This window comes from Mustelus asterias, chromosome 6 (genome assembly GCF_964213995.1).
Source record: "Mustelus asterias chromosome 6, sMusAst1.hap1.1, whole genome shotgun sequence".
NCBI classification, from domain to species: domain Eukaryota; kingdom Metazoa; phylum Chordata; class Chondrichthyes; order Carcharhiniformes; family Triakidae; genus Mustelus; species Mustelus asterias.
This window is the reverse complement of record NC_135806.1, coordinates 33,648,516-33,669,976: the sequence shown is the minus strand read 5'-3', so window position 1 is coordinate 33,669,976 and position 21,461 is coordinate 33,648,516. Positions and strand designations below refer to the sequence as shown.

The following is a 21,461-nucleotide window of genomic DNA, read 5'->3' as shown; positions in this document are numbered from 1 at the left end:
GGTGGGACCTGTACAAGAGAGACAGGTTACACCTAAACTACAAGGGGACCAATATACTTGCAGGGAGATTTGCTAGTGTTATTGGGGAGCATTTAAACTAGATTTGCAGGGGGATGGGAACCAGAGTGCCAGAGCACATAGTGGTGCAGGGGTAAAAAGACAGGTTAGTTCAAGCAAAATCACAAATGGAAGGGTAGAGTGTGGTGGAAATAATCTTTTGCGCTGTGTCTATTTCAATGCCAGGAGTATTGGGGGGAAGGCAGATGAGCTGAAGGCGTGGATAGACACATGAAAATATGACATTATAGCCATTAGTGAAACTTGGCTACAGGAGGGGCAGGACTGGCAGCTCAATGTTCCAGGGTTCCAATGTTTCAGGCGGGATAGAGGCAGAGGGATAAAAGGTGGGGGGGTGGCATTGTTGGTCAGGGAAAATGTTACAGCGGTACTCAGGCAGGATAGATTAGGGAGCTTGTCTACAGAGGCCCTATGGGTGGAGCTGAGAAACAAGAAAAGTATGACCACATTAATGGGGTTGTATTATAGACCACCCAATAGTCAGCGAAAATTGGAGGAGCAAATCAGCGGAGAGATAGCTGACAACTGCAAGAAACACAAAGTTGTGATAGCAGGGGATTTTAATTTTCCACATATAGATTGGGACTCGCATACTGTTAAAGGTTTAGACGGGGTAGAGTTTGTAAAATGTGTTCAGGAGAATTTTCTACATCAGTATATAGAGGTGCCAACTAGAGAGGATGCGATATTGGATCTCCTATTGGGAAATGAGTTAGGGCAGGTGATGGATGTGAGTGTGAGGGAACACTTTGGATCCAGTGATCATAATGCCATTAGTTTCAACCTGATCGTGGATAAGGATAGATCTGGTCCTCGGGTTGAAGTTCTGAACTGGAAAAAGGCCAAATTTGATGAAATGAGAAGGGATCTGGGAAGTGTGGATTGGCACAGGCTGTTCTCTGGTAAGGATGTAAATTGAAAGTGAGAGGCCTTCAAAGGAGAAATTTTGAGAGTGCAGAGTTTGTATGTTCCTGTCAGGATTAAAGGCAAAGTAAATAGGAAATAAGGAACCTTGGTTCTCGAGGGAGATTGTAACACTGATTAAGAGGAAGAGAGAGTTGTATGAAATGTACAGGCAGCAAGGAACAGATCAGATGCTCGAGGAGTATAAAAAGTGCAAGAAGCTACTTAAGAGGGAAATCAGGAGGGCTAAAAGAAGACATGAGGTTGCTTTGGCAGACAGAGTGAAGGAAAATCCAAAGAGCTTCTATAGGTATGTTAGGAGCAAAAGGATAGTGAGGGATAAAATTGGTCCTCTTGAAGACCAGAGTGGTAGACTGTGTATGGAACCAAAAGAGATGGGGGAGATACTAAATGGTTTTTTTGCATCCGTATTTACTGAGGAAACGGGCATGGAGTCTACGGAAATAGGGCAAACAGGTAGGGAGGTCATGGAACCTTTACAGATTAAAGGGGAGGAGGTGCTCGCTGTCTTGAGGCAAATCAGAGTGGATAAATCCCCAGGACCGGACAGGGTATTCCCACGGACCTTGAGGGAAGCTCGCGTTGAACTTGCAGGGGCCCTGGCAGACATATTTAAAATGTCAGTATTCACGGGGGAGGTGCCGGATGATTGAAGGGTGGCTCATGTTGTTCCGTTGTTTAAAAAAGGTTCCAAAAGAAATCCGGGAAATTATAGGCCAGTATGTTTGACGTCGGTGGTGGGCAAGTTATTGGAAGGTGTGATAAGGGATAGGATCTCCAAATATTTGGATAGACAGGGACTTATTAGGGAGAGTCAACATGGCTTTGTGCGTGGTAGGTCATGTTTGACCAATCTATTAGAGTTTTTCGAGGAGGTTACCAGGAAAGTGGATGATGGGAAGGCGGTGGATGTTGTCTACCTGGATTTCAGCAAGACCTTTGACAAGGTCCCTCATGGGAGGTTAGTTGGGAAGGTTCAGTCGCTAGGTATACATGGGGAGGTAGTAAATTGGATTAGACACTGGCTTAATGGAAGAAGCCAGAGAGTGGTTGTGGAGGATTGCTTCTCTGAGTGGAGGCCTGTGACTAGTGGTGTGCCGCAGGGATCGGTGTTGGGTCCATTGTTGTTTGTCATCTATATCAATGATCTGGATGATAATGTGGTCAATTGGATCAGCAAGTTTGCTGATGATACAAAGATTGGAGGTGTAGGTGGACAGTGAGGAAGGTTTTCAAAGCTTGCAGAGGGATTTGGACCAACTAGAAAAATGGCAAATGGAATTTAACGCAGACAAGTGTGAGATAAAGAACAAAGAACAATACAGCACAGGAACAGGCCCTTCGGCCCTCCAAGCCCGCGCCGCTCCCCGGTCCAGGATTGAATCCTGAATCCAGGATCCCCGCCCAATTTTCCAGCCTATCTACATACCAATATCCTATCCACCGAGCTGTCCCTCACAGCTACGATGCTTTGTTCATTACAACCTATTAACTCACGCCCACCCCCCTATTCCAGACCATGTGATCCCCAGGGAGAGGCGAAAACCCAGAGTGAAAAACCCCAGGGCCAATATGGGGAAAAAGAAAATCTGGGAAATTCCTCTCCGACCCCCTGAGGCGATCGAAACGAGTCCAGGAGATCACAATGGCCCTGATCAGAAAATGCTTCCCAACCCTAGTCATTTCCACTTCCATGAACACCATATGAATTCCCTGCCCCCGAGACAGGTTCCCAACTATCCGCAGTCTCGCTCTGTACTGGCACCAGCAAGATGATCATAGAATGAAGCCTTGAAACGAGAAACAAGGAACAATTAGCCCGCGCCGCTCCCTGGTCCAAACTAGACCACTCTTTTGTATCCCTCCATTCCCACTCCGGTCATATAGCTGTCTAGATAAGTCTTAAACGTTCCCAGTGTGTCCGCCTCCACCACCTTGCCCGGCAACACATTCCAGGCCCCCACGACCCTCTGTGTGAAATATGTCCTTCTGATATCTGTGTTAAACCTCCCCCCCTTCAAAGAACAAAGAACAGTACAGCACAGGAAACAGGCCTTCGGCCCTCCAAGCCTGTGCCGCTCCTTGGTCCAACTAGACCAATCGTTTGTATCCCTCCATTCCCAGGCTGCTCATGTGACTATCCAGGTAAGTCTTAAACGATGTCAGCGTGCCTGCCTCCACCACCCTACTTGGCAGCGCATTCCAGGCCCCCACCACCCTCTGTGTAAAAAACGTCCCTCTGATGTCTGAGTTATACTTCGCCCCTCTCAGCTTGAGCCCGTGACCCCTCGTGATCGTCACCTCCGACCTGGGAAAAAGCTTCCCACTGTTCACCCTATCTATACCCTTCATAATCTTGTATACCTCTATTAGATCTCCCCTCATTCTCCGTCTTTCCAAGGAGAACAACCCCAGTCTACCCAATCTCTCCTCATAGCTAAGACCCTCCATACCAGGCAACATCCTGGTAAACCTTCTCTGCACTCTCTCCAATGCCTCCACGTCCTTCTGGTAGTGCGGCGACCAGAACTGGACGCAGTACTCCAAATGCGGCCTAACCAGCGTTCTATACAGCTGCATCATCAGACTCCAGCTTTTATACTCTATACCCCGTCCTATAAAGGCAAGCATACCATATGCCTTCTTCACCACCTTCTCCACCTGTGTTGCCACCTTCAAGGATTTGTGGACTTGCACACCTAGGTCCCTCTGTGTTTCTATACTCCTGATGACTCTGCCATTTATTGCATAACTCCTTCCTACATTATTTCTTCCAAAATGCATCACTTCGCATTTATCCGGATTAAATTCCATCTGCCACCTCTCCGCCCAATTTTCCAGCCTATCTATATCCTGCTGTATTGCCCGACAATGCTCTTCGCTATCCGCAATTCCAGCCATCTTTGTGTCATCCGCAAACTTGCTGATTACACCAGTTACACCTTCTTCCAAATCATTTATATATATCACAAATAGCAGAGGTCCCAGTACAGAGCCCTGCGGAACACCACTGGTCACAGACCTCCAGCCGGAAAAAGACCCTTCGACCACTACCCTCTGTCTCCTATGGCCAAGCCAGTTCTCCACCCATCGAGCCACTTCTCCTTGTATCCCATGAGCCTTAACCTTCTTAACCAACCTGCCATGTGGGACTTTGTCAAATGCCTTACTGAAATCCATATAGACGACATCCACGGCCCTTCCTTCATCAACCGTTTTTGTCACTTCCTCAAAAAACTCCACCAAATTTGTAAGGCACGACCTCCCTCTTACAAAACCATGCTGTCTGTCACTAATGAGATTGTTCCGTTCTAAATGCACATACATCCTGTCTCTAAGAATCCTCTCCAACAACTTCCCTACCACGGACGTCAAGCTCACCGGCCTATAATTTCCTGGGTTATCCCTGCTACCCTTCTTAAACAACGGGACCACATTCGCTATCCTCCAATCCTCAGGGACCTCACAAATAGCAGAGGTCCCAGTACAGATATTGCACTTTGGAAGGACAAACCAAAGTAGAACGTACAGGGTAAATGGTAGGACTCTGAAGAGTGCAGTTGAACAGAGGGATCTGGGAATACAGGTACAGAATTCCCTAAAAGTGACGTCACAGGTGGATAGGGTGGTAAAGAGTGCCTTTGGTACATTGGCCTTTATAAATCGGAGTATCGAGTATAAAAGTTGGAGTGTTATGGTATGGTTATATAAGGCATTGGTGAGGCCGAATTTGGAGTATGGTGTACAGTTTTGGTCACCTAGTTACAGGAAGGATGTAAATAAGGTTGAAAGAGTGCAGAGAAGGTTCACAAGGTTGTTGCCGGGACTTGAGAAGCTGAGTTACAGAGAGAGATTGAATAGGTTGGGACTTTATTCCCTGGAGCGTAGAAGATTGAGGGGAGATTTGATAGAGGTGTATAAGATTTTGATGGGTATAGATAGAGTGAATGCAAGCAGGCTTTTTCCGCTGAGGCTAGGGGAGAAAAAAACCAGAGGGCATGGGTTAAGGGTGAAAGGAGAAAAGTTTAAAGGGAATATTAGGGGGAGCTTCTTCACGCAGAGTGGTGGGAGTGTGGAATGAGCTGCCGGATAAAGTGGTAAATGCTTTTAACATTTAAGAAAAACTTGGACGGGTTCATGGATGAGAGGGGTGTGGAGGGATATGGTCCAAGTGCAGGTCAGTGGGACTAGGCAAAAAATGGTTCGGCACAGAAAAGAAGGGCCAAAAGGCCTGTTTCTGAGCTGTAATTTTCTATGGTTCTATGCACTACCCTCGTGTATACCTGGTCATCTCCTCAAAAAATTCAATCAAATTTGTTAGGCATGACCTCTCTTTGATGAAGCCATCGTGACTATCCCTGATCAAGTTTTGCCTCTCCAAGTGGAGATAGATGTTCGCCCTTCAGAATTTTGTCCAAGTTTCGCTACCATTGACGTTAGACTCACTGGTCTGTAGTTCCCTGGTTTCTCTCTACAAGCCTCCTTAAATAGCAGAACCACATTAGCTGTTGAATACAGGAGTTGGGACGTCTTGTTGAAGTTGTACAAGACATTGGTAAGGCCACACTTGGAATACCGTGTGCAATTCTGGTCACCCTATTATAGAAAGGATATTATTAAACTAGAAAGAGTGCAGAAAAGATTTACTAGGATGGAACCGGGACTTGATGGATTGAGTTATAAGGAGAGGCTGAATAGACTGGGACTTTTTCCTCTGGAGCGTAAGAGGCTGAGGGTGACCTTATAGAGGTCTATAAAATAATGAGGGGCATAGACAAGGGAGATAGTCAATATCTTTTCCCAAAGGTAGGGGAGTCTAAAAATAGAGGGCATAGGTTTAAGGTGAGAGGGGAGAGATACAAAAGTGTCCAGAGGGGCAATTTTTTCACACAGAGGGTGGTGAGTGTCTGGAACAAGCTGCCAGAGGTAGTAGTAGAGGCGGGTACAATGTTATCTTTTAAAAAGCATTTAGATAGTTACATGGGTACGATGGGTATAGAGGGATATGGGCCAAATGCGGGCAAGTGGGGTTAGCTTAGGGGCTTAAAAATAAAAGGACGGCATGGACAAGTTGGGCCAAAGGGCCTGTTTCCATGCTGTAAACCTCTATGACTCTATGTTCTCCAGTCACCTGGCACCTCCCCCATGGGCAGTGAGGAATTGAAATTTGGGTCAGAGCCCCTGCATTCTCCTCCCTTGCCTCCCACAGCAGCCTAGAGCACAATTCATTTGAACCTGGAGATTTATCCATTTTTAAGGCTGCCAACATCTCCAATACCTTGTTCATCCCAACATCAGTTTGTTCAAGAACCTCAAAGTCTCTCTGCCTGAATTCCATACCATTGTCCTCATTCTCAAGTGAAGACGGATGTGAAGTACTCATTCAACACTCTACCAATGTCTTCTGGCCCCACCCATGATCTTGAAATGTTTTGAAAGGGGGCAGATACACAATTACACAAGTACGTAGTACGAATTTTAAGAAAACTATTGGCCTATAATGAATGAATTTAGTTACAATTTATTTTAAAAGATTGAGTTTAAGAATTACTATCGGGGCCTTTCAGATGATGCTCAAGATTCGGGGAAATTAAACTGAGCCGAGGTTTGAGCAGAATGGAAATGATCGTTTAAATGCACAATTAAAAAATACATAAAGCAGTTACTTCACGCACAGCATGCGCATCCTGCAAGGATCACTTCACAGAACATTTTCCCCCCCAACCACACTGTTAAACCACATTTGCTAAAAAATGGACTCACAGGGGAATAAAATTTTAAAAAGCATACTGGGTCAGAATCCACTGCACTCTTCAGCTCAAATTTGATTTTGTCCTGCTCATTGATGGACAAACCGAGAAAGGCAACATGAAACTTGGTGAACCTGACAGAACCAACAAGAGCACATCTCCTTAATTCATGAGATTTAAGATTTGAGAAAAGAAGTCAAAGTGCATAGCTAATTAGATGGGATGAATTCAATGTCAAATGAGAGATGGAGAAAGGGAAAGAAAGACAGAGATTTTCAAAATCGTCAATAATTCACTACCTGGAAGAATGGATCTCCCCACTTAATTGTTCATTTCTGCGCCAGAGAAATCTATTCACTGTCATTAACAGTTACTAACTCATTAAAATGGCATCTGAGTATTAATAACTGGATTTAACTTTTTGTGGCAAGTTATGTGCAAATGCAAAGCTCACAGAGGTTAATTAAGGACAAAGATGGCAAAATGGCACAAACCATTCAGTTTTTTGATGCTTCACAATTGATAGGCTATCCACCTTTCTTGCTACAAGTTACTGACTGATACATTATCATGCATTGTTCACATGCCTCAAGTAAATTTTTTGCAGTGACACGGTTTTCACTGTGCACCACCATATATTGCAATATTCACATTTCAGAGCATAAAAATACTTCAGAATAAAAACTTGAACAGTAATCATACCACGTAAATAATTTTGCAGTGACTGCAAAAATAATGAAAATGCAAGACTAGTTCATTAGCCATAGCCACAAATGCGCAAGTCACTACACTGAATGACTGGGCCCAGGTACAAATAGCTCAGTTGAACAACAGACAGACTTAAGATATATCTCTCAACTTATGTTAGTAAGACCTACATGCAATGAGATTTCTTACCAGGAACCATCCAAAATAACTGAGTTTAAATCATAAACCACACACTACAGAATTACACAGAAACACTTCAGTTTCTTTTGGACTTACTGAACAATTATTCTCCATTCTCTCACTATTGTCACCTCTTGACTCTTTTCTCATTTCCTCTTTCCAATTTAAAACGCATGCTACCAATTTTACCTCCTTTCAAGATTCATAGCAGATGCAGTAGCTTCAACTTACCACTAAAATCATCTCACAATCTGCCTATTGTTTACCTACTCTCTTTCAGTTCCCCTTGTCTAGTCTCTTCCCACCTGTAGCTTTGACCCTTCTGCTATTCTGTTTTACTCCTTCGGTTCCTGCAACTGCAATGATCTCCCTCCAAGTTGTCTGTCACAAACAGATTTCGCTAGTTATAAGTATCCTCCATGGAGCACTATTCTGTGAAGACAACAAAAGCAAATGTCTCATTGCAATGTATCTATTTAGGATAATTGGTTTCAATGGACTATATTTAGAGAAATACTTGCCTTTCATTGTATTTACCCCATGGCAACCACTCTTGCGCTTATTAAACAGCTATACACCAGAAGCAATAGCTTCCAATAGCAGGAAAATAGCAACGCAGTTAGCAAGATATGGGTGCATAGAGTTGGTCCTTCTTCATAGCAAATGCAAATATTAACAATTTCAGAAAGTAGTTTTGCCTTACCATGCTGTAAGTTTCTGACTCATCTGGGGTTGCCGATTTAATTTTTCTGTCAGATTCTCTTCTTCTACTCCCCGCCTTGTCTGTCCGCTCTTTCTGTGACTCTCGGGAACTCCCACCTTGGGTATGGTTCTTTCTGTCAGTGCTTGCAGTTTTGCTTCGCTCATACCGCTGATATTCATCCTTCTTAAAGGTAGATATATGCCTGCCTTTTGAAATGGAAGCCTTTATGTTGTCTCCTGCAGAAGGACAGGAAGACCTTTTGCTAACCTGCCGGATTGAATGGCTTTTCTGCCTTTTCCCATCACCACTGTCAGCCCTCTCCTTTTCGTTTTTTCTTTTTGATGCTGTTCAATAAAGAAAGTTAACACCCTTTATGTCTCAAAAATATTAAAATCATTAGTGAGAAAAGCAAACAGCTTAAAGGTATTGCACAAGTAACAATGCAATGTTTCCATTGCAAGGAAGGCTAGCTCGTATCTAAAACAAAAATAGCAAATATTTGCTACTTAATACTGTGCTTTCACATTTTCATACACAATAAGAACATCCAGTCAAAAATGTACTGAATGTGGTTATGGAGTCCCAGCTGAAATTGCCTTTTGTTATTGGCAGTGTCACAAGTTAAAACAATTAAAATGTTTTAAAGCATTCATTAACACGACTGTACAATCAAAAGCAGATTTTGTAGATAAAGCACAACACATTCTGATCAGATAAAAAAAATTATGACCGGACCATACTTTGCCTTCAGCACAGAAACAAACACAAGTCAAAACTGATGCAATAAGTCATCATGTAAGCTAAGCAATCCAAAACAAGACATGAGAAAAATTAACCCATAAACTGGTGATCCACTTAAAAATCTCCAGACATAAAAACATAACATAAGAAATAGGAGCAGGAGTAGGCCATCTCGCCCCTCGAGCCTGCCCCACCATTCAATCAGATCATGGCTGATCTGATAGTGGTTTAGTTCCAGTTACCCGCCCGCTCCCCATAACCCTTAATTCCCTCATTGATCAGAAATCTATATGTGACTTAAACATATTTAACGAGGTAGCCTCCACTGCTTCAATGGGCAGAGAATTCCAGAGATTCACTACCCTCTGAGAGAAGAAGTTCCTCCTCAACTTTGTCCTAAACTGACTCCCCCTTATTTTGAGGCTTTGTCCTCTTGTTCTTGTTTCCTTTCTAAGTGGAAAGAATCTCTCTGCCTCTACCCTGTCTAGCCCCTTCATTATCTTATATGTCTCTATAAGATCTCCCCTCAGCCTTCTAAACTCCAGCGAGTACAGGCCCAATCTACTCAATCTCTCCTCATAAGCTAACCCCCTCATCTCCGTATCAACCTGGTGAACCTTCTCTGTACTCCCTCCAAGGCCAATATATCCTTCCGCAAATAAGGGGACCAAAATTGCACACAGTACTCCAGTTGCGTCCTCACCAGTACCTTGTACAATTGCAGCAAGACCTCCCTGCCTTTATACTCCATCCCCTTCGCGATAAAGGCCAACATTCCATTTGCCTTCTTGATCACCTGCTGCACCTGCAAACTGAGTTTTTGCGATTCATGCACAAGGACCCCCAGGTCCCTCTGCACAGTAGCATGTTGTAATTTTTCACCATTTAACTATTTTATTTGTGTCACAAGTGGGCTTACATTAACACTGCAATGAAGTTACTGTAAAAGTCGTAACAAAACAGAAAATGTTGGAGGCCTGCTGAGATTTTCCAGCAGAAAATGTCAGGCCTGCTCAGATTTTCCAGCATTTTCTGTTTTTGTTTCAGATTCCAGCATCCACAGCATATTTGCTTTTATGTTACTGTAAAGATCCTCTGGTTGCCACATTCCAGCACCTGTTTGCGTACTTTGAGCTAGAATTTATCATGGCCAATACACATAACCAGCACGTCCTTGGACTGTGGGAGGAAACCTGAACACCCAGAGGAAACCCACGCAGATACCGGGAGAACATGGAGACTCCGCTCGGACAGTGACCCAAGCGAGGAATCGAATCCCGTGAGAAAGCAGTGCTACCCACTGAGCCACCGTGCAGCCCATAGTGACGAACCACCTAATTTCTTTTTCAGCTCACTTAATTTGAAGGCAAATCCAAAGTGAAAAAAATAAAGCTATTACAGGCTGCATTTTTAAATACCATTCCAAGAAACATTATTGCTTTTATGTTTGCAAAGGAACTGCACCCAACAACATTAACTCAAAAGGCATTGGCATTGTGGAACCATAAAACAAGAGTCCATGAACCAAAAGGCTCAGTATGCCAAACTCACCTTTCTTCTCACTAATGTCTTGTTCACTTTCAGGATTATAAAGCTCATCATCTTGGTCAGGGGCTTCCGTCAAGATATCATCCAAAACATTGACTTCACCATCTAAAAGACAAGAAACGTAACTGTTAGCTTGCACTACTGCTTTGCCACAAAAACAACAATTACAAAAAGGTCAGTCACATTTTTATGCAGCATGTCAATATAATTTTTCCCGTAAGGATAAAGGGAGAATTTCTGTAAAAATACATTGCTTTTTTCCACCCAATCTGGAGGCACTCAATAGATTTCACGCTTCACATTTCTATCTTGAAACATTATCTTGTCTGTTCTGTGCACTTATGCTGCCTGCTTCCACTCTTTTCTGGCTTTGTTTTGCCTTTTTTTCCATTCCATGTTCTTAATTTTCTTTTGTTAGTTTCCACGTCACAGATTGTTTTCATTCTGTCCTCCAACTCCCACCTTTACTTCTTTTCCACATTCGAATCAGAAATTGTTAAAGCACAATAAAGGACCATCATAGGGAGAAGATGGCAGAGTGATGACAATCCACTGGAATGCTAACCAGAGGTCCAGGCTAATGCTCTGAGGGCGGGGGTTCAAATCCCACCAAGGTAGAATTTAAATTCAATTAATAAACCTGAAATTGAAAACTAGGCTCTCCGTGCCAAGAAACTGTCAGCAATTGTCATAAAAACCCATCTACTTCATTAATGTCCTTTAACAAAGAAAAGTACAGCACACGAACAGGCCCTTCAGCCCTCCAAGCCTGCACTGATCCTGCCTGCCTAAACTAAATCCGTATGCACTTAGAGTCCATATCCTTCCATTCCCATCCTATTCATGTATTCGTCAAGTTGCCCCTTAAATGCAACAATCGTACCTGCTCCTACCACCTCCCCAGGCAGCGCGTTCCAGCCATTCACCACCTCTGTGTAAAAAAATTTGCCTCACACATCTGCTCTAAACTTTCCCCCACGCACCTTAAACCTATGTCCCCTGGTACTTGACTTTTCTACCCGAGGAAAGAACATCTAACTATCCACTGTATCCATGTCACTCAATTTTGTAGACCTCTATCAGGTCACCCCTCAACCTCCGTCATTCCAGTGAGAACAAACTGAGTTTATCCAACCTCTCCTCATAGCTAATACCATCCAGGACGGGGCAACATCCTGGTGAACCTCTTCTGTACCCTTGCCAAAGCACCCACATCCTTCTGGTAGTGTGGCGACCAGAATTGTACACAATATTCCAAATGGGGCCTAAGTAAGGTTCTGTACAGCTGCAGCATGACCTGCCAATTTTTATACTCAATGCTCCGACCGATCAAGACAAGCATGCCGTATGCTTTCTTGACTACCTTATCCACCTGCGTTGCCACTTTCAATGATCGGTGGACATGTACGCCCAGATCTCTCTGCCTGTCAATACTCCTAAGGGTTCTACCGTTTACTGTACAATTCCTACATGCATTGAACCTTCCAAAATGCATTATCTCAATTGTCTGGATTAAACTCCATCTGCCATTTCTCTGCCCAAGTCTCCAACCGGTCTCTCTCTTGCTGTGTCCTCTGACTATCTGCAACTCCACCAACTTTTGTGTCATCTGCGAACTTACGAATCACACCAGCTACATTTTCTTCCAAATCATTATATACTACGAACAACACTCTGGGACAACAGTCCCAGAACTGATCCCTGTGGAACACCACTCGTCACAGCCTTCCATTCAGAAAAGCACCCTCTGTCTTCTATGGCCAAGCCGTTCCGTATTCACCTTGCCAGCTCTCCTCTGATCCCATGTGACTTCACCTTTCATACCAGTCTACCTTGTTAAAGGCTTTACTGAAGTCCATGTATATAACATCCATTGCCTTCCCCTCATCATCTTTGTAATTTCCTCGAAAAACTCAATCAAGTTACTGAGGCACGACCACCCCTTCACAAAACCATGCTTTCGATCACTAATAAGTCCATTTGTTTCCAAATGTGAGTAAATCCCATCCCCAAGAATCTTGTCCAATAATTTCCCTACCACTAACGCAAGGCTCATCGGCCTATAGTTTCCTGGATTATTCCTGCTGCCCTTCTTAAACAATGGAACAACACTGGCTATCCTCCAGTCCTCTGGAACTTCATCTGTAGCCAATGAGGATATAAAGGTTTCTGTCAAGGCCCCAGCAATTCCATGCATAGATTCCCTCTACAATCCTTGAGTGCACCAACCCTTTCCCTGGCTACTCTCTTGCTCTTTACATACGTATAAAATGGCTTCGGATTTTTTAAATCCTGTTTGCCAAGGACTTTTCATGACCCCTATTAGCCCTCCTAACTCCTTCCTACATTCTTTATATTCTTCAAGGGCTTCATCTGCCCTAAGCTTTTTAGGCCTTACGTTCCTTTTTCTTTGACAAGGCTCATAATACCCCTCATTATCCAGGGTTCCTGATACTTGCCACACTTTTCTTTCATCCTCACAGGAACATGCCGGTCCTGAATTCCAACCAACTGACATTTGAAAGACTCCCACATCAGATATTGATTTACACTCAAACAACCTCCCCCAATCTACACTCTCCAGATCCTGCCGAATGTTGTTGTAGTTAGTCTTCCCCCAATTCAACACCTTTGCCCAAGGACCACTCTTGTCCTTATCCACAAGCACCTTAAAATTTATGGAATTATGATCACTTTTTCTGAAATGCTCTCCTACTGAAACTTTGAACACCTGGCGGGCTCATCCCCCAATACCAGGTCTAATGTAGCTTCTTCCCAAGTTGAGCTATTTACATACTGTTTCAAGAAACCCTCCTGGACACTCCTGACAAATTCTGCCCCATCCAAGCCCCTACAGTAAGTGAGTCCCTGCAATATAGGGAAAGTTAAAATCACCCACTACAACAATCCTACTGTTTTTGCATCTTTCCAAAACGTCTGCATATCTGCTCCTCTATTTCCCGCTGGCTGTTGGGATAAACCCCCAACATTGAACCCTTCCTGTTCCTGAGCCCTACCTATATTGCCTCTCTGCCTGAACCCTCCGAGGTGTCATCCCTCAGTACAGCTGTAATATTCTCCTTATGTGGAGATGCCGGCATTGGACTGGGGTAAACACAGTAAGAGTTTTAACAGCACCAGGTTAAAGTCCAACAGGTTTATTTGGTAGCAAATGCCATTAGCTTTCGGAGTGCTGTGTTGAGAGCAGATATCCACTCCATCTGACGAAGAAGCAGCGCTCCGAAAGCTAATGCATTTGCTACCAAAGAACAGTACAGCTCAGAAAACAGGCCCTTCGACCCTCCAAATAAACCTGTTGGACTTTAACCTGGTGTTGTTAAAACTCTTACTATATTCTCCTTAACCAGTAATGCAACTCTCCCACTCCTTTTGCATTCCCCTCTATCCTGCCTGAAGCATCTAAATTCTTGAATAATTAGCTGCCAATCCTGTCTTTCAACCAAGTCTCTGTAATAGCAACATCATCATATTTCCAAGTACTATTCCAAGCTCTAAGCTCTAAGTTCATCAGTCTTACCTGTTACGCTCCTCGTGTTCAAACAAATGCATGACAGACCACCAGTCCTGCTGTGTTCAACAACTTCTTCTTACGGGCCTTAGTCTGTAGCTTTCCCTCAGCTATTTCTCCTGCTGATCTCCTGCTCTGGTTCCCACCCCCCTGCCATACTAGTTTAAACTCTCCTAAGCGACTCGAGCAAATCTACCTGCCAGGATATTGGTGCCCCTCCAGTTTAGGTGTAACCCGTCCTCCTTGTATTGGTCCCACCTGTCCCGGAAGGGAGCCCAATGACCAAGCCTGAACCCCTCCCTCCTACATCAGTACTTTAGCCACGTGTTTAGTTGCACTATCTTCCTAGCCTCACTGGCACGTGGCACAGGAAGTAATCCTGAGAATCCTTCCTTTAGGGAGGGAAATCTGCCATCCTTACCCGATTTGGCTGACATGTGCTCCAGACCCATAGCAATGCGGTTGATTCTTAATTGTCCTCAGAAATGGCCTGGCAAGCCACTCAGTTGAAGTGCAATTAAGGATGGGCAACAAATGCTCCATTATGCCCACATCCCATGAAAGAATAAATTAAAAAAACAAGTCTGCACTAGTCTTTCACTTCAAATGTGATGTCTTGTCTAATCATACTACAACCCCTCACCGGGGGCGGCACAGTGGTTAGCACTACTTCCTCACAGCGCCAGAGACCTGGGTTCAATTCCTAGCTTGGGTCGCTGCGGACTCTGCACGGGTTTCCTCCGGGTTCCTCCCACAGTCCGAAAGATGTGCTAGTTAGGTGCATTGCCCCTGCTAAATTCTCCCTCAGTGTATCCTGACAGGCGCCGGAGTGTAGCACTAGAGAATTTTCAGTGATTTTATTGCAGTGTTAATGTAAGCCTACTTGCGACATTAATAACTAAACTTAAATTCTGCATCCTAAAATAATTAATTCACTCCTCACATTAGCCCTACTGCCCTTACTTCTATTGGCAAGATCACATGCAGACATGAAGCAGAGTCCTGCATGGTTCCATACTTAGAACATCATGTCCTTCTGAAAGATGTGGCTTGGAAACAAACACTAAATTGATAGGTTAAATGCAGATATAGTGATGCAGCTGAGTCCCAGAAATCAACCAGCTGGATTGGTTACTTGAGATGGATAGGGATGGCAGAAACGAGGAGCACGTGAATCAAGTGGACAGGCACAGAGTTAGAGCTATTACCCACTATTAATATGTCACAGACTTGATGTCTTCTGATTGAAGTATTGGGCGAGTATGGATTATGGCAATTCATAAAATTGAAGTGTTCCAGGTCCTTAGGGTTATCAAAGGCAACTTGCAGAGCATTCATTAGTTACCGTGGTCCCTTAGAGATCACTTGTTTTTCACAAACAGCCTCTCTCAGGAGAACATATAACAAGGCAGGCAGATTAATGATGTGCTTCAGCTGCTCCATGACTAGATTAGGCAAGTTTAATTGTTCAGATTTCATTTTCTGTCCTCTTTCATATTTCCATAACTATTAATACATTAAACCTCAGAAAAGATATTGCTCTGTAACTTTAAACACTAAAAACCTCCTGCCACAGTTATCACACCCTGCTTTCTGCATAACAGTTACCACAAGATCCAGATTAACATCACTCTCAGCTTCCAATGGGTTCACTTTGTCCCATTTTGTTGAGTTGTAAAATCAAGTGACCATCATGAGATGCGCCTCAGTTTCCAGAGGTCCCAAACCAAATACCAGCAGTACGGTGATTCTTTTCACTCCTACCGGCCACACCAGGACAAATTTCCCAGATTCCTTAGGTGGCCACGGGACGCATCTCTTCGACCAGAAACCACCTTCCCTCCCTCATTCTGCTTCAGCAGTGCAAAGGGAACTTTCTTCTCCGCTGGCCACCTAACTACAGTCCTTTGTCTTTTGCTCTTGGCAAAATCTCTTTCACTGCCCAAAACCTGGAGACTGAAAGTTGATCCATCGTCAACACAGATGCTCTTACCTGTTTACTGGAATATCTTGCACCTGCTTGCCCGTACGTCAACCTGCCCCCTTCACACAGTAACCAATTGGCCCAGACTTGTTGTCAGACAGAATTTGGTGCTAGCCACATGACTCTCTTCATTGCTCCATTCAAGCTGGAACAACATAGTGCCAAACATAATCATCGTATAAAACCTCTCATTCATAATAGGCCCAATTTACTCAGTCTGACATAAGGATATGAGAATTAAGAGCAGGAGTAGGCCACCTCAAACCTGCTCCGCCGCCATTCAATATGATCATGGCTGATCTTCTCATGGACTCAGTGCCACTTATCCACCTGCTCACCATAACCCTTCATTCCTTTACTATTCAAAAATCTATCTTTGCCTTAAAAACATTCAACAAGATAGCCTCAACTGCTTCACTGGGCAGGGAATTCCACAGATTCACAACCCTTTGGGAGAAGTTCCTCCTCAACTCAATCCCAAATTTGCTCCCCCTTATTTTGAGGCTATGCCCCCGAGTTCTAGTTTCATCCACCAGTGGAAATGACCTTCCTGCTTCTATCTTATCTATTCCCTTCATAATTTTGTATATTTCTCTTAGATGCCCCCTCATTCTTCTAAATTCCAATGAGTATAGTCCCAGTCTACTCAGTCTCTCCTCATAAACCAACCCGCTCAACTCAGGAATTAACCTAGTGAATCTCATCTGCACTCCCTCCAGTGACAGTATATCTTTTCTCAAGTAAGGAGACCAAAACAGTACTCCAGGTGTGACCTCAAGGACAATCTTCTCATCCCAGAAACCAATGCAGTAAACCTTTGCTGTACCATCGCCAATGTTTATCCTCGTTTAAACATGGACACCAACACTGCGCACACAACTCCAGGTGTGCTCTCATCAAAGTCCTCTGCAATCATCTTGCAATAAAAGCCAAATGCCTTGCTGTGAGTAGCTTAACCTGCCCACATCTTTTTGGAGCCTCTTTGCATCCTCCTCACAGCTTACATTTCCATCTAGCTTTCCATGGTTAGGTCAGCAAAGTTAAGATACATTACTCTTGGTCTCTTTGAAGTCATTAATAGGGATTGTAAATCACTGAGGCCCCAACATTAATCTTTGCTGCATTCCACAAAGCTGTCAAATTGAAAATGCATGTTTATCCTGATTCTCTACTTCCTGCCCATTAATGAATCCTGTATCCATGCTAACATTATCACAAATTCCAGGCAACCTATTAACACCAACTATTATAGTTATGTAAAACTAGTTTTATAAATTTGATCAGAGTTTGAACACACACGTCCAGACACATAGTCCCAGGGATTGTCAGAGGGTACAACAGGATGTTGCCTGGATTGGTTGGCATGCCCTATGAGGATAGGCTGAGGGAGCTTGGTCTTTTCTCCTTGGAGAGACGAAGAATGAGAGGTGACCTGATAGAGGTATTCAAGATGTTGAGAGGTATAGATCGGATGGATTCTCGGAGGCTTTTTCCCAGGGCTGAAATGGCTGCTACGAGAGGACACAGTTTAAGGTGGTGGGGAGTAGGTACAGAGGAAATGGCAGGGGCAAGTTTTTCACTCAGAGGGTGGTGGGTGAGTGGAATCGGCTGCCGTCAGTGGTGGTGGTCTTTTAAGAGACTTCTGGATGAGTACATGGGACTTAATAGGATTGAGGGTTATAGATAAGCCTAAGCCTAGGTAGGGAGGGACATGACCGGCGCAACTTGTGGGCCGAAGGGCCTGTTTATGCTGTATTTTTTCTATGTTTTAAATACGAGGTGATGCATTTTGGAGGATCAAATTTAGGTGCGATGTATATTGTAAATGGCAGAGCCCTAAGGAATATTAATATACAGAGGGATCGGAATATGCAGGTCCGTAGTTCCCTAAAAGTGGCAACATAATGGTCACGGTGAGTAAGGCGGCATATGGCATGTTAGCCTTCATCAGCCGGGGCATTGAGTACAAGAGTTGGCAAATCATGTTGCGACTATATAAAATTTTGGTTCAGGTGCATTTGGAATATTGCATGCAATTCTGATCGCCACATTACCAGAAGGACGTGGAAGTTTTGGAGAGAGTGCAAAGAAGGTTCACCAGAATGAACAAAGAACAAAGAAAATTACAGCACAGCAACAGGCCCTTTGGCCCTCCAAACCTGCACCGACTATGCTGCCCGACTTAGCTAAAAGCCCCTGTCCTCCCAGGGACCATATCCCTCTATTCCCATCCTATTTATGTATTTGTCAAGATGCCCCTTGAAAGTCACTACCGTATCCGCTTCCATTACCTCCCCCGGCAACGAGTTCTAGGCACCCACCACCCTCTGTGTAAAACATCTGCCTCGTACATCTCCTTTAAACCATGCCCCTCGTACCTTAAATCTGTGCCCCCTAGTAATTGACTCCTCCACCATTGGAAAAAGCTTCTGACTATCCACTCTGTCAATGCCTCTCATAATCTTGTAGACTTCCTCAACCTCCGTCGTTCTAGTGAGAACAAACCAAGATTCTCCAACCTGTCCTCATAGCTAATGCCTTCCATGCCAGGGAACATCCTGATAAATCTTTTCTGTACCCTCTCCAAAGCCTCCACACCCTTCTGGTACTGTGGCGACCACATATTCCAATTGCGCCCTAACTAAGGTTCTGTAAAGCTGCAACATGACTTGCCAATTTTTAAACTCAATGTCCCGGCTGATGAAAGCAAGCATGCCGTATGCCTTCTTGACTACCTTCTCCACCTGCATTGCCACTTTCAGTGACCTGTATACCCAGATCCCTTTGCTTATCAAAACTCTTAAGGGTTCTATCATTTACTGTATATTTCCTATCTTTATTAGACCTTCCAAACTGTATTACCTCACATTTGTCCGGATTACGGGCGGCACGGTAGCACAGTGGTTAGCACTGCTGCTTCACAGCTCCAGGGACCTGGGCTCGATTCCCGGCTTGGGTCACTGTCTGTGTGGAGTTTGCACATTCTCCTCGTGTCTGCGTGGGTTTCCTCCGGGTGCTCCGGTTTCCTCCCACAGTCCAAAGATGTGCGGGTCAGGTTGATTGACCATGCTAAAAATTTCCCTTAGTGTCCTGGGATGCATAGGTTAGAGGGATTAGTGGGTAAATATGTAGGGATATGGGGGTAGGGCCTGGGTGGGATTATGGTCGGTGCAGACTCGATGGGCCGAATGGCCTCTTTCTGTACTGTAGGGTTTCTATGATTTCTATACACCATCTGCTATTTCTCCGCCCAAGTCTCCAACCGATTTATATCTTGCTGTATAGGAAAGGAGCGGTCACGTTGTTAGGAGTTTACTATAGGCCCCCAAATAGTAATAGAGATGTGGAGGAAGAAATTGCTAAGCAGATTATGGATAGGTGTGGGGGTCACAGGGTAGTTGTCATGGGGGACTTTAACTTTCCAAATATTGATTGGAACCTTTGTAGGTCAAATAGTTCAGATGGGGCAGTTTTTGTGCAGTGTGTGCAGGAGGGTTTCCTGACACAATATGTGGATAGACCGACAAGAGGTGAGGCCACATTGGATTTGGTACTGGGAAATGAACCGGGCCAAGTGTTAGATTTGGTTGTGGGACAGCACTTTGGAGATAGTGACCACAATTCGGTGTCTTTTGTTATTGCAATGGAGAGGGATAGGGCCGTACAGCAGGGCAAGGTTTACAATTGGGGGAGAGGTAATTATGATGCGATTAGGCAAGAATTAGGGGGCATAAGTTGGGAACAGAAACTGTCAGGGAAAGGCACTAATGAAAAGTGGAACTTTTTCAAGGAACAAATACTGGGTGTCCTTGATAGGTTGCCGGGACTTGAGAAGCTGAGTTACAGAGAGAGATTGAATAGGTTGGGACTTTATTCCCTGGAGCGTAGAAGATTGAGGGGAGATTTGATAGAGGTGTATAAGATTTTGATGGGTATAGATAGAGTGAATGCAAGCAGGCTTTTTCCGCTGAGGCGAGGGGAGAAAAAAACCAGAGGGCATGGGTTAAGGGTGAAAGGAGAAAAGTTTAAAGGGAATATTAGGGGGGGCTTCTTCACGCAGAGAGTGGTGGGAGTGTGGAATGAGCTGCCGGATAAAGTGGTAAACTTTTAACATTTAAGAAAAACTTGGACGGGTTCATGGATGAGAGGGGTGTGGAGGGATATGGTCCAAGTGCAGGTCAGTGGGACTAGGCATAAAATGGTTCGGCACAGACAAGGGCCAAAAGGCCTGTTTCTGAGCTGTAATTTTCTATGGTTCTATGTCCCTGTCAGGCAGGGAGGAAATGGCCGAGTGAGGGAACCATGGTTCACAAAAGAGGTGGAATGTCTTGTGAAAAGGAAGAGGGAAGCTTATGTAGGGATGAGGAAACATGGTTCAGATGGCTCGATTGAGGGTTACAAGTTAGCAAGGAATGAGCTGAAAAAGGGGCTTAGGAGAGCTAGGAGGGGGCATGAGAAGTCCTTGGCGGGTCGGATCAAGGAAAACCCCAAGGCTTTTTACTCTTATGTGAGGAATAAAAGAATGACCAGGGTGAGGTTAGGGCCGGTCAAGGACAGTAGTGGGAACTTGTGTATGGAGCCAGTAGAGATAGGCGAGGTGATGAATGAATACTTTTCTTCAGTGTTCACCAAGGAGAGGGGCCATGTTTTTGAGGAAGAGGTGTTACAGGCTAATAGGCTGGAGGAAATAGATGTTCGGAGGGAGGATGTCCTGGCAGTTTTGAATAAACTGACGGTCGATAAGTCCCCTGGGTCTGATGAAATATATCCTAGGATTCTTTGGGAGGCAAGGGATGAGATTGCAGAGCCTTTGGCTTTGATCTTTGGGTCCTCACTGTCCACGGGGATGGTGCCAGAGGACTGGAGAGTGGCGAATGTTGTTCCTCTGTTTAAGAAAGGGAATAGAAATGACCCTGGTAATTATAGACCGGTTCGTCTTACTTCGGTGGTTGGTAAATTGATGGAAAAGGTCCTTAGGGATGGGATTTACGACCATTTAGAAAGATGCGGATTAATCCGGGATAGTCAGCACGGATTCATGAAGGGCAAGTCGTGCATCACAAATTTGATTGAATTTTTTGAGGAGGTAACTAAGTGTGTTGATGAAGGTAGGGCAGTTGATGTCATATACATGGATTTTGGTAAGGCGTTTGATAAGGTACCCCATGGTCGGCTTATGATGAAAGTGAGGAGGTGTGGGATAGAGGGAAAGTTGGACGATTGGATAGGTAACTGGCTATCTAACAGAAGACAGAGGGTGGTGGTGGATGGAAAATTTTCAGACTGGAGGCAGGTTGCTAGCGGAGTGCCACAGGG

The 21,461-nt window shown here is 44.4% G+C and overlaps 1 protein-coding gene across 3 annotated transcripts in view; it reads right to left on the bottom strand.

Moving 5' to 3' along the window:
* The window catches only part of ythdc1 (YTH N6-methyladenosine RNA binding protein C1), an 84,086-nt gene that overhangs the window by 46,973 nt on the left and 15,652 nt on the right, over positions 1-21,461 (bottom strand). For all 3 annotated transcript variants that reach the window (XM_078214152.1, XM_078214154.1, XM_078214155.1), the window contains exons 2-3: positions 10,636-10,737; positions 8,344-8,687 (exon numbers count right to left, since the gene is read on the bottom strand). In XM_078214152.1, the coding sequence (XP_078070278.1) occupies positions 8,344-8,687; positions 10,636-10,737 (446 nt within the window). The remainder of the gene's footprint in view (positions 1-8,343; positions 8,688-10,635; positions 10,738-21,461) is intronic.